The sequence below is a fragment of the Pocillopora verrucosa genome, chromosome 10 (genome assembly GCF_036669915.1).
Source record: "Pocillopora verrucosa isolate sample1 chromosome 10, ASM3666991v2, whole genome shotgun sequence".
NCBI classification, from domain to species: domain Eukaryota; kingdom Metazoa; phylum Cnidaria; class Anthozoa; order Scleractinia; family Pocilloporidae; genus Pocillopora; species Pocillopora verrucosa.
The window spans coordinates 14,932,242-14,945,957 of record NC_089321.1 but is presented as its reverse complement, the minus strand read 5'-3'; the positions used below and the strand labels follow the sequence as shown (position 1 = coordinate 14,945,957).

Here is a 13,716-nt window from a genome sequence, read left to right as displayed (position 1 = left end):
CGGTTCCTTGCGAAGTTAAACACCGCGTAACGCAATACGTTACGCTTTCATGAATAAATACATAAGTGTCCGAGAATTAATCTTTCGTCTTTTTCGAGATGTGAACTTGGGAAGCCTCTGCTCAAACTCCCTAATTGCAAGCGCAACAACAACCTCAAGAAACCTCACCCCAGCACCCCGGGGTTGTAAGATTGCATGTAAACGCTTTTATTTTTCGACCACGGCTAAGCGGGTTACCTCACCTACCTGGGGGCCCCCACCTCCATGTAAACAGGCCCCAAACAGGCGCTTACTCATCTTTCCTTTGCTTATATTACGCTCGCATCTGAGGTATTTGGTTCCGTCGCTTTCCCGTCGTGAGTTGTGACCGGCTAACTTAAATTACCGTGCCGTGTTAACAGTGGAATTGGAAGGTAAGCGTTTGGAGGCAGTTGATTCGAGCTGTTAGATATTACATTTTACAACGCTGTCAGAAGATGCAAATAACAAGTGCAAGAGGTTGCCGAGTAAAGAGGCCGGCGTTTTCAGCGTACGTGTAAACAGGCCCTAAACAAGCGTTTACTCATCTTTCCTTTGCTTATATTACGCTCGCATCTGATGTATTTGGTTCCGTTGCGTTCCTGTTGTGAGTTATGACCGGCTAACTTAAATTACCGTGCCGTGTTAACAGTGGAATTGGAAGGTAAGCGTTTGGAGGCAGTTGATTCGAGCTGTTAGATATTACCTTTTGCAACACTGTCAAAAGATGCAAATAACAAGTGCGAGAGGTTGCCGAGTAAAGAGGCCGGCGTTTTCAGTGTGCGCGGGTAACCACTCTACAACCAGGTGATAGTCTAGCGGATCACAGCAAATTCTCTGTGACATTTTCTGCAAAATGAAAACATTACATCTAAATTGGAAAATTTTCCGGTGTTTTTTGGCCTAATAACTTTGCAAGTTAAAACATGTAATTTCTTTTTGTTTTGCTATATTCGTGATATCTCAGCAATGTCTCGGTCTCGTGGGAATCATTTTCTTCTTGTCTTCACGTGACTTAAAATGGAAATCATGAGGCTAACAGCAACTAGATCGTGGCAACGATTAAACAGTTACTAGTAGACCACGTGCTTTTGAGACTTTGTAGCGTTTTCTCAGCGCTCCTCTCTGCAATGCATCAAACTTCGAATCAACAAATTTCGCATAATAACGTGTACAGGCGTATGATTTAATTTTATTCACCTTCACCATAGGAATAGTGACGAAAATTCTCTTGTTTACAACTCCGACAAACTCCTTTACTTCAGGGTGCAAAGCTGAAAGCAGACGGCAAGAAATGAATTGTTTTCCCCTTTTGAAAAAGAAATATTCTTTACTGCCCTTTCAAGGGTAACGTCTTCACCTCTGTCTCAGGGAAGGCTATCGATGTTGTCTCGTAAAGGGGGCGTGCCAATGGTGTATCTGTTCCCTTAGCTCAAGGGTCAAATCAAAGGAAATTAAAAACGCTTTAAATAAATATTGGACCAGATGACAGAAACCAATTTTCGCTCTTTCGGCTCTTCGTGATTGATTAATAGACAACTTAACTACGAACGAGAGAAATTACTTGAAAACTAGGAACAAGTACGGAAAATTTGGCAATTTTCGATCATCTCAACAGAAACTTAGAAAATTCAGATAAACACCTAAACTTACGACTCAACTTTCAAAATATCGCAACGATTCCGCCTTCTTTATTTTAATTTTTAAGCAACTAATTGAAGTTCTCTGCATCTACAAGGCCCAACCAAAAAGAATTAAAGTTACGTTTCCAAATTTATCCACCCAACTAAAATGATCTTCGTGGTAAGGTCGTGTTGTAGAGCGCTTGACTGCCGTGCGGAAGGTTGTGGGCTCAAGCCCTAGACCGGACCAACACCGGGGCCTTAAAATAACTGGGGAGAATGTTCTTTCTTTGCTATGACATCCGAAAATGGTTAAGCATTCTAGTCTTCACTGATAAGGACGATATCTGAAACCGTAGGCCCCGTCTCCTGCATCATCTCTGCACTGGTTAGCAAGGGGCGTTAGAGAACTTAACGCTCTTCTCGCAAAGAGTTGGGAACTTGGTTTCCGGTGTTGTGGTCTGGCCTTGTTTTGTTTATGCAGGCCCCCATTTAAACCAGCTTTAAACTGAAGCTGAACTGGGCCAGCCTATCTATAAATCGCAAATAAATAACTAAAATAAAATGAATAAATAAACAAACCTTTTCCATTCAGCCAATTGTTACAAGCAACGCAGGCATATCAGATGATAATGTCTCCAACGAAGACCTATCAAATACTGAACTTGAGATCCTAACTTCAATATGCATATTCGCCATACATTTCTGTATACTTATCTTAAAGTGCTGAAAAGGAGAATTTATTCAACAATCACGAGCTTCTTTAGTTGGTGATCATTCCTTTATTTTTCTGGCCTTAATGTTCGATTCAGTGGTGATATTGTAAGGAGAAATTAGATGCTAGTCTCTCTTAGGGGGTCATAAGGTTAGGAATGTTTAAAGTTGCGCAGTTGCGCCTGAAGGACTATGTACAAGCCTGCGTGACTGACCAGTTTATTTCGTTTGAGCATTTGTGAGTTATAACTTTGAAATTTTAGGCGGCTTCAAGCTATTTTTGCACTACTTAACCTATGTGATTAAGGCTACGAACATCTTAACTTGAAAAACAAAAGAATTGTGCTTTAATAGCTTTTAATAAGTGTTGTGAATGCTTAGGTTCTTGAAGAAATATATTCGCTGAATCAATCTGCTCTAAAAAAGTCAAAATGACAGAAGGTATCAATGAACGGGAGACGTGGAGTTCGAAGTTCGACTTCATCCTTGCTCTGATGGGATTTTCCATTGGGCTCGGTAACATTTGGCGGTTTCCTTATCTGTGCTTCAAGAACGGTGGAGGTGAGTCTGATTTACCTGTTATTGTTTCTGTGAGAGTAGCAAGAATACTGAGTCTTTGTAACTTATGGGGCTAGAATCAGCGGGAAAGAGGACGCCAGACGCAAATTGAGACAATTTGTCTCAGTCTCTCGGTAGGTGAACGTTGGATATAGAATTTCGACCGAGGAAGGGGGGGGGGGGTAATCCGGCTGTGGGCTACTTTAACATCCTGTTCATTAGGTTTGCAAAGTGCTTACCCCAGCCGCCTCAGTCTTACGAAACCGGGATAAGATTCGTTTAAGTGGGTCACGGGCCACCTGGCGCGTTATACTTGTTTTTCATCTCGAGGACTTGTGTTTGAAGAGAATGTGTTTCTAAAACTCCTGGGGACTACTTCATGGGCACTGATCTTTACCCCAGGCCTGTTTTATACTCTCGGAAACTAGGAACAATCTAAAAAGGCATTATTATTCTTCTTGTCCCTTGAACTATTTTGGTAAAGTTTTTAAGGCTATTGCTTATGAATAGATGGAGCGCATGATTTTTGTTATTCAAATTTCTCTCCAATATAACGCCCAGTCGTATATTAAGCCCAAGAAAGATGACCATTGTAAATAATGTCTTTTTAATTTTTACGGTATTTCTCAACGTCCTAGGGTGTTTTCTCATTCCCTATTTGATTTGTCTGATCGTGGCTGGTGTCCCTGTTTTGGTCATGGAAATTGGTTTGGGACAGTACACAAGTCAAGGTGGAATTACAGCCTGGAAAATATGTCCAATATTTCAAGGTAAGAAGTCGTCAAAACCTCACTCCTCATCCGGCATTTTGATTTACGTTCTTTCTCTGTCCACTCTCGCGCGCCACGAAATGTCACGGAGTTGTAAAACACATCAGTTTAAAGAAGTTACTTTCAAGGCAGTTCCTTCTGGAGCTACGTCACGCTTTGTGGATCCTGAAAACTTTCGACGAAGCTCGTCATTATCATTCCGTTTCGATCTTCTTTATTCTTACACAACTTAAGTCTTCCTTTGTTTTGCATGGTTTATTTTATGCTTTTCTGTTTCATTAAGCTGTTATCTTGCCGTTCGTCAGCTTCAAGCTGAAAGCAGTTTTGAATCTCGCAAAAGTGGCTGAAAATATCGTTCTGTCGATTTGTTGATGTGATTTTGCTATAAAAGAAGCTATGAAGCTAGATTGGGACATTAGCCCAATGTTTGGTGGATTCTTTGTTCCCCGTAGAATAAGTTTGACTTCAAATGTAGCATGAATTACGCCACATTCTGGCTGTTGAAAATGAGTGAAATTTTTTAAAGAAATTACAGAAATTTAGTCATGCAGAAGTTTTCATCAGGCTTTAATATTGCGATTAAATGAGTCCATTTCCACCCATTTTGCGACGCCTTTTGTCTGTTTGCGGTGATTTTCCTCTGTCAAGAGAAGATTTCGACGTCAGGATGTCTTGTTAGCGGCTGATGTTAATCTGAAGGTCTTACCATTGCAGAGAGCTCAAAACTCGCAGAAAATTTTAGTATGGTTTTACCATTTACCAGTGAGGATGCGTTTATCAATTAAATTGTTTGCTCTCTAGGTATTGGCTACGCTGGGGTCCTGGTTATGCAATACATTAACATTTACTATACCGTGATTCTTGGCTGGGCCTTTTATTACATGTTTGCCTCGTTCCAATCCAAGCTGCCGTGGTCACATTGTGGAAATGAATGGAACACATTAAATTGTGTAGACGGCAGTGTAAAACGAAACAGCTCCTTACAAAATACCTCCGCTATCGCAGGTGTTTCAGCAAGTCAGGAATACTGGGAGTAAGTGATGTTTATATCAGTCGAGGAACACTGGATTCTAATTTATTCTATAGTTCTTGACGGCTATTATATAAACCGAATATGTGAAATTCATCTAAACACCGCAATAGTTGTTTAAAACATGATTTGTATACGCTTTCAGTCCAGTGCAATTGCGCAACCGTGTTTGTACGTGTATATACTTTGAAGCACAGTAGAGGGAGTTTCCCTTCATACAAAACCTCCACTTACACTTTTAAAATTTAGATAAACAATTCACTAGTTATGTTTCGCTATTTTATAAATGTCATTGTTTCTTTATCAAAATAGCTACAGAGTTCTGCGAGTTTCTGGTGGCTTGGGTGAACCGGGGCAAGTGAACTGGGACCTAGCTTTGTGCCTGCTGTTGGCTTGGATCGTTTGTTATTTGTGTGTATGCAAAGGAGTCAAGTCTAGTGGGAAGGTAATTGTTCTTTTTCTTTTTAAGTTGCTTATTAATCAAAAGGGCTTAAGACTTTTACTTTTCGTCTGTTGATCATCGTCTAGTCTACCTGTCTGTCTGTCTGTCGGAGTGCTGCGATTTGTCTAAAGATCTGTCTGTACATCGTTCGTCTGTCAGTCTGTCTGTCAGTCTGTCAATCTATTAGTCTATTAGTCTGTCAATCTGTCAGTCTGTCGTTCTCTTTGCTTCTTTGCCTACCCTTCTGGTCATCGGTGTTTTTAGCTAGGCACGTACTTTCTTTTTATCTTTGACACTCGATCCGTTCATCCACGTTTAGTTGTAGTCTATCTTTGTAATTTAGATCTCTTCGGTATTGGCTGTCTGTCTCTTGATAATTTTTGTGGAGTACATTTCTCGATTAATCCTCTGCGATATTTTTTAAAACACTTTTCTAATTTTTTGCAGGTTGTGTACTTCACCGCTACAGCTCCATATCTGCTGCTGACCGCAATCTTGATCCGCGGTGTCACTTTACCGGGAGCCGCCGATGGAATAAAATTTTATCTGACCCCTGATCTGTCAAGACTTGGTGATGGCCAGGTAGGCTGTTATTTTAACGAGGCCAGTGAAACAGGCCTCCCTCTGCATTAAACTCAACCCACTAGCTCCAAAGAATGACCAAGACCTAATTTCTCCTTACAATATCAATGCCAGATCGAGCAGACAATTGATGAAAACAAAGCAAAATATCAATCAGTGGATTATTAGTCGTATGATCCAATACCAAGTTCTCAGAACAAATGTTATTAAAATTTTATGGCATACAGTAAGAATCATTATTTATGAGATCTTGGGAGTGAAAGGATGAAGCTGGCTTCTGTCTCTCAATTATGCACGCGGCCGAACATGCAAAAAAATGGCATGAGCTGTGAAACTAAAACTGAAATATTTTCTGTCCATCCTATTTCGACGGAATTTTGTTAACAGTCAGCTAAAAACTGTAACTGGTTTCGGCTTATCCTGTAGTTGCGACTTCCGACCTATCTTGCGAAATATTGCCAAACTTATTTACGTCAACTTAGTCATTCTTGACGTAATCATTCTGAGCTTCAAACTTTTTATTTCATGTTTATATGTAAATCTTGATCCCGATCACAGTTAAGGATCCATGGTTCGTTCATATGGTTCGCCCAAAAATTTCACTTTTGTGTGAGATTTTGTTTTCATGTTTTCAAATTGTACATCTTATTCAAAATTTAATATGAAAACTGAAATCAAATATCTTTCCAGGTTTGGCTCGATGCTGGCACCCAGGTGTTTTTCTCGTATTCCATTGGCATGGGAACCATGACAGCACTTGGGAGCTATAACAAATTTAAGAACAACTTTTACAGGTAAGGCAGTAATAGTACTTATTATCCAACTTCACAAAGTAAGAGTATAAATAACGCGCGAATAGAGTACAAATATCTTGCGATATTGTACGGTTATTTGGACAGTTGATTATTTTGTACTATAAAATATCTGTTTAACCAGTCGGCTGCGCGCGCTACGCTTCTCTATCCGATTTGCTTTTCCCGCCTTATGAGAAACGAACAGAAAGACTTAGCAGAAAAAATAAGCAGTTGGATAATAAGTAACTTTTTAGACGTTTTGGTGTATAGTATCGCTTAGAATTTTGACGAGCCTGTAGGAATACATTTATCAAGAGAATATCAGTTAATATTCTCTTGTACTTATCAAATGACCGTTATAACCCTGCGCGCCCTTTCTTTAACAAAAATCCCTCATTATAAAAGCCTTACGCGTTGGCATAAGCAGGACCATACGTCCTGCGACATAAAAGCGGAGAGAAGAAGGGAAGAAAAAGAAAGGCCGTCATGTGATAAAATTGTTATTGACTAATTTAGGTCGGGCGTGACGGGAACGTTCTCAGCTCTCGGTCATGGCGCACGGAGCTCTTTAAGATACGTCTGTACGTCATAGCGTCGAGCCAAATATTCTCCCCTCCTGCCTCTACACTCCACAATCATAAGTTACATAACTTCCGAAGGAGAAAATGAAGGAAAAACTGTTTTCAATTATGATCGGAGACAGAATTCTTTTTTTTTTCCTCAATGTAGAGATTCCATCATATTTACCCTCTGTAACAGTGGAACAAGTTTCTACGGCGGATTTCTCATCTTCTCTGTGTTGGGCTTTATGGCTAAAAATCAAGGAGTGACAATTGAGGACGTTGCTAAACCAGGTTAACAATATTTCCAAAGTTGCTAAGGAAACTTGACGAAATGTGACATAAATCGTCTGACATTTTTACAAAGTAAACTGTACAGCACTTTATACTTGTATATGTACTCAAAAAAGCTCCGCGACACTTAATTAACTCTTCGCACCTTCGATGCGACGCTTATTTAAAGGAGCGCTTATTAAAAAATTGGACACGACAATGAAATATTCTCTTTTCATTTCAAATGTAATTTTATAGAAAATTTTACAGAAACAAACGGCAGCGTCTTTTGATTGTCACCATTTGTGGCTTCCAGCACTTTTTAATTGCATTACCAAGGTGTCTTCGCTCAACTTAGATCTAACTAAATCTGTGAATTTGAAACGATTTTTGCATTCAGTTCGCCCCAGATGTTCAACTGCATATGAAACAGGGATAAGTTAAAGTTAAAGATAAGTTAAAGGATTCAGGATTTGAATAAGCGCTGTACTGTGACCGAGGGCCTTAAGGGCGCGCCTTTCAACTTTTTCGTTCCAAATGCGACACTTATTTAAGGGGGGCGTTTATTCAGGAGTGGCGCTTATGCGAGAAAATATGACACGCGCTTCATGACACGCTAAGCCGAGCGTGTCACAAATTTGCAGATATGTGTATGTTTAATGAGCGGAACAGAGACAGACACGGTAACTTTTGTTTAGCAGTGTGCTTTATGATACGCTCAACGTGTAAAATGACACGCGTGTGATATACATTGCTTTAAACCTCTGTTATTTACCCTTTAGGTCCTGGACTGGCCTTTGTAGTTTATCCAGAAGCTGTAGCTCAAATGCCTCTATCTCCTTTGTGGTCTGCTCTGTTTTTCTTCATGGTAATTTTACTGGGCCTGGACAGTGAGGTATAGACGTCACTAATCAACCCATAGAGCAATTATCACTTTAGTTTCAAATGTAATCTGGGATTGTTAGAGTATATCGCAAGATAACCCTGATTGAAAGTTGTCGCATTCAACTTATAAACTGTGAATGATTCGACGGAATTCTTTTCTGGAACCCCTGAGGAAAACGGCTTTTGTTGATACTGATTGGTGAATTTCAATGGTCAAAATACGAAAAGATAAAGAGAAGACTCTTCCTTAAATTGTGAAATAAAACAATTGTGATTTTTATGCAACAGAGCTTGCATGCGCGTGCTTCTAAACTTCAATAGAGTCTATTCATTCACTGCTTTTTACCCTATTACAAGATATACAACCTTTGTACAATTTTTTCAACGGCCAAACGTGCTCTCCCTAGTGGAAAGATTTATTAATCCTGTGTCAAACGAACAAAAGAATATACAGTTGTTGGAACGCATATACATGAACAAAAATGCATTACTCTGGTTGCCGAGGCTGTTTCAAATTTTCAAAGTTTTTTTTCATAGACCAACATTCCCAGAAATAACTGGTTGGGATACTTCTCCAGGACAACGTCCATGACAATCTTCTTTCAACCTCTCCCCTCCCCTTTTAATTTTCTTAAATGCAAATGTTACTATGCAAAACAACATTGAAAGGGACGAGAGAGAGGGCGGGGGGGGGAGGGGGCAGTAGCTGTTCGGGAGGGAGGGTCTCTGATAATCTGATAACCTTTTGCTCATCTGAGGGATGTATAATGCAGAAGCAATTTCACGTCAAAATCTCGTTAAAGGATACCGACCGTTGTAAACTACAGATGCTTCACGCACAGTTTCCTTTATAATCTTTTCCCATACTTTTCGTCTGGAGTCTGCAATCACTGATTTTTGTATTTCTTCATACTTTCAGTTTGTAGGTATTGAGGGTGTTGTGACCGCCGTTGTGGATTTGTATCCTCACTACCTGAGGCGCGGCTACCGCAAAGAAATGTTTACCGCTTTTGTCTGTGTGATCTGGTTCCTCCTTGGGCTAGCTATGGTTACTGAGGTATATTGACACTCATGGTTGCTTAGCTGTTGGAAGTTAGCATATACCGTGAGGGTTGCAAAGAGTGCGTCCTAATTATGTTCGGCGCAGTAATTTTCGAAAAATTCACGCTTCACATATATCAAAGGAAAAACTTCACATCTCTTTTCATGTGTACATCAGGGAAATCTAGAGGTTTCCATGAAATGAAAGAAAAAATGCGCGGGTCACGTATATATCTAGAGGCAAATCACGCCTCACGCTTGTTTATGAATTAACAAATCACACCCGCTTTTCCGTAAAATTCACGCGTCACATATTAATTTTGGCCGTAACCTTAATTAATCACGCGTCTTAAGCTTGAGGACACCCTTTACTGCCCCCCCAACAGCTTATCAGTATGCATGTAAAATAGATTAATCTTAAAACTGGTGGCTGGAATTTATAATTTATGGCTAAGGAAGGTAATTCTCAGAGCAAGAAATAATATCACTCAGGGAGTTACTTCCAAAAATATACTAATTTTTGTCTCACCCCAGTCCCCTTTCACCTTTGTCCACTTGGCATGAAAAATTCAGGTCCTCCACATAAGTCCATGTACTACTGTAGAAAGATATCCTCACTGTATAGTAACCAAAAAAAAGCTAATGGGGACTCAGAATATTTACTTTGTTCCACGCTCGTGACATGACGAAAAACATGTTTCTCTATTTCTTTACCGAGATTAAAACTTACCTTCTTTTTTATACTATTTACAAATCATGAATGAAAACCCTGTTCCAGGGAGGAATGTACGTTTTCCAGTTGTTTGATTTCTACTCTGGAAGCGGATCAGTACTGTTGTTGGTGGTCATCTGTGAATGTGTGGCTATGGGATGGCTATATGGTAAGAAACAATCCAACTTTTGAGTAATGACTAATATTTTTTTTTCTTTAAAATTCGAATCGGTTTGTTATATAGAGTAGAAGCTTTGTTGGTCTTATGGTAAGTGTTCCACCACCCTCCTCAGAATGGCCTGAGCTTGCGCCATGAACGGCGGCCAAAGTTTTGCCCCGCGTCACACTCCTGCCTCACAGTACCTCATGTAAATCCAAGAGCATAAAAGAAACACCGAAAGATTGTAAGGGAAGCGTCACAACATGCTGAGGGTTACCTGGAATACACTAGTGTCCCATGGCGGAGGGGGGAGAGGGGGAGGGGGGGCTAAGCATAGGCTTAAAGACAGGCTGCGTTTATTTTGTGCTTCATCACGTCATCACGGGTAGAAGTGCCTTGAAATGATAGCACAGTTTTTACCTTAGAGTCTTCCTCTGAAACAATCATGTAGACCCTTAACAATGGAAACTCCTCGCAATTATTTGCGGAGCAAGTCTTAGCTAACACTGAATAAATGTCAAAAATAACTCTGGGCAGTGGTCAACAGGGAAATTGCGTGCAGCGTAACGTTCATTTTGTATTTATACTCCAACACGAAACTTTGAAGAAATGTGTCAAACTATACACAGGTCGCCGTCGTTTTTATGACAAAATGGAAATCATGCTGGGATTTCGCATCAATCCATGGATTGGTTGGTGTTGGTGTTTTCTAGCGCCAATGTTTTGTTCGGTAAGTTTCTGGTATTTAATAAACATACTAAACAGGTGAATCAAAATGCAAAAAAATGCTTGAAGGTGTCCTTCAGTATCATGTTGATTAAATTGGTGATTGGATTGAGGCCTTAAGCTGCCGTATCTTTATTTCCAAGCTTTAACTTATCTAAAAGCATTGTCAAGGAATGAACTAAATGAAAAAACGTGTCTGTTTCTGATAAATACTTTAAATGATTATGCATTGATTTTAATATGCAGTTCATCTTCATCTTTAACCTGGCAACATATAAGCCATTGACTTACGGTCAGTACGTTTATCCCGCGTGGGGCCAAGCTATTGGTTGGTTGTTGACGGCATCGTCATTGACCTGCATTCCGGCTGTGATGATTTACAAACTCATCAAGACCACAGGAACAATCAGAGAGGTACATGATTCGTTAATCATAGCGTCCTACCCAGACATTGTTTTGCTGTGTGCAAAAGGGCAAACACACTAAGAGCACCCTCCTCTAAAAACTTGCTTCGCTCATTTTGAAGCAGCGATCAGTGAAGCTCCAATCGAACAGCAACCAAGACATTCGAAAACAGACACACTCTCGAATTCGTTTCACTATATCACATTATAAATCCAAGGACACACGCACGAGCATTACGTAATGCGTGGAGCTCGTCCTTCGGTAACTTTTTTTTAATTATATAGTTAGTTGTGCCCGTGGGCAAAATGAAGCGAATCTTGTGTTCTGATTGGCTATCCGAGCGGGCAATATGGGCCTATCTTGCTGCTTCGTCTCGGTCCATCAAAACACAAAAGAACTCGACGAACATTGAGTGTTCTAGACCTTACATTAGGTCAATCGATACAAAAGTGATCACGTACCTTCTTTAAAAACTCCAAATTTTTATTTCAGGCATTTGTTTAATCAGTTTGCTTTCAATCTCTTTACCAAAATTATAGCGCTTTCGGTTTTGATATCGTCTAAAAGAAAACAGTATTAATGACCATTGGATGGTATGGCTTATCGTCTACATAGCAGTTAAGCTACTATCAGTTGATTGCAAGAGAATATCAACTGATATCAGTCAATATTCTCTTGTTTATATGATCTTGGTTGATAGTCATTAACCGGCGCAAGGCCAGGTATTTTTGTGAATCGTGGTAAAAATCTTAGAATAGGACAGGTAAAAGTTCTGTTAATACTGATAGACTTCCTTTTTTGCACAGCGTTTGAACAAGTTGATTATACCCGAGATTGAGGAGGACAGGGAAGAAACTGAACTTGAAGATTTTAAAGGAAATCAGATTCTTCCGTTGACAACAGAGAACGAGAAAATTGAACAGAAGGCCTCATAAATACGCCGATGCACTTTCTTCTTTGTTGAAATATATACAACCTTGTACTTGAAATAATTTTCTGTAACAAATCTTACAGATGTTAAAAAAGGATAATCTTTTATGATGTATGGAAAACTCAGCTGGAGATATAGAGATAACAGAGTTATATATCTTCAAACTCCATAATTTTTGTTGAAACACACTCTTGGATCACCACGCCATTTCATGTGAAGGATGATGGACAAAACACTGACCCCCAGTCCACGGACCACGATGGACCATCCAAGTGAACTGCCTTAAAATACTATTTTATTTGAGTTCTATTGAAATCTCTGTTTTTTATATTTTTAAAAATAAAATGTTCAAAGAAATGCGCGCGGCGTGATTGGTCAGAACGAGTCCATTATATTCCCATAAAGCACGCGGTTTACGTCACACGAGTGCACTGTTGAGATATAATGCACGCAGCCTACGTCATCGGTACGAGCGCGCGCTATTCACGATACCTTTTACAAAAGAAATTAAAAAAACTTGTTCCTCGAGCATTGTTGAGTTATATGAGCACTTACGAACTTTTAAGAACACTCAAGAAGTGCGAGAAGCACTCTCCTTCGGCTCGTGCTTGTCCGCTCTTCTCTCGTGTTCTTAAAAATTCCCAAGTGCTTATATAACTCAACAATGCACTCGCGCGCTCTTTATATCGATTTATATCTTTAATAATGCACATGCCTTCTTTATTACCTTCAGTTGATGCAGTTTTTGACCAATCGGGGTTCGTAGTATCTCAGTTCTATTTCTATAAAGACTGTTGACAAAATTCGCTTGAATTGTGAGGTTATCTATCGGCTTTGTTTTAGATATATGATACAAAGATTTCAGCTCACTCGAGAGAGAGATCACCCACTGTTCCTACACTTTTTTCAGTTGATGACAATTAAGAACAAATGTAGTAAAAAATCGAACATTTTCATAACATGGTGGCAACAGCCAAAAAAAGCAATTCGGCTCATATTCTAAGGTTAGGTAGGCCTTAGAGTGAAACAAACCACTGCATAGTTCGTTTGGCTGAATATCGATTTGTTTTCGAGAAAATCGATAATAACTGAATTCCGCCAAACTGACGCTTTTAAAGCTCAAAATTTCAGGCGGATCTCGGAACGTCGCGTCACAAAATGAAAAAAAACCTGGATTGATGAAAAGTTCCAAATCTTGAAAAACAACATCAAAACATGTGATGACAATAAGTTGAGCAATTCTTTACCGCCTATTTACACAATCTAATTGAATTTATCCGACCTACTTCGACTAGTTTGAAAATAGGTCAAAAGTAATCCGTTCAGATCCGCCTGAAATTTTGAGCTTCAAAAGCGGCAGTTGAGCTTTAAATTATGGCGGAATTCAGTTATCATCGGTTTCCTCGAAAATAAATCTATATTCAGCCAAACGAAGTATGCAGTGGTTTATTTCTCTCTAAGGCCTACCTAAATTTGAAATACAGGCGCTCTTA

General features: G+C 39.6%; 1 protein-coding gene across 2 annotated transcripts; it reads left to right on the top strand.

Moving 5' to 3' along the window:
• Positions 1–346: 346 nt before the first annotated feature.
• LOC131796318 (sodium- and chloride-dependent taurine transporter-like) lies at positions 347–12,553 on the top strand. 2 transcript variants are annotated; one of them, XM_066173308.1, is made up of 14 exons: positions 347–413; positions 2,736–2,915; positions 3,551–3,682; positions 4,484–4,715; positions 5,025–5,157; positions 5,602–5,736; positions 6,427–6,530; positions 7,260–7,384; positions 8,146–8,258; positions 9,168–9,305; positions 10,068–10,170; positions 10,791–10,891; positions 11,134–11,301; positions 12,099–12,553. In XM_066173308.1, the coding sequence occupies exons 2-14, from the start codon at positions 2,786–2,788 to the stop codon at positions 12,225–12,227; spliced, it is 1,743 nt and encodes a 580-aa protein (XP_066029405.1). In that variant the 5' UTR covers positions 347–413; positions 2,736–2,785; the 3' UTR covers positions 12,228–12,553. The 2 variants fall into 2 exon arrangements, with proteins under 2 accessions (XP_066029405.1, XP_058969883.2); XM_059113900.2 differs by having other exon boundaries at positions 375–682.
• The last annotated feature ends 1,163 nt before the right edge of the window (positions 12,554–13,716 follow it).

What these genes read in the sequence shown, in the direction of transcription:
- LOC131796318 (XM_066173308.1), top strand. Translation starts at nt 2,786, where the DNA reads ATGACAGAAGGTATCAATGAACGGGAGACGTGGAGTTCGAAGTTCGAC. An exon ending in AATATGTCCAATATTTCAAG is followed by an intron (nt 3,683 to 4,483) that starts GTAAGAAGTCGT and finishes TTTGCTCTCTAG; the next exon opens with GTATTGGCTACGCTGGGGTC. An exon ending in GGCTAGCTATGGTTACTGAG is followed by an intron (nt 9,306 to 10,067) that starts GTATATTGACAC and finishes ACCCTGTTCCAG; the next exon opens with GGAGGAATGTACGTTTTCCA.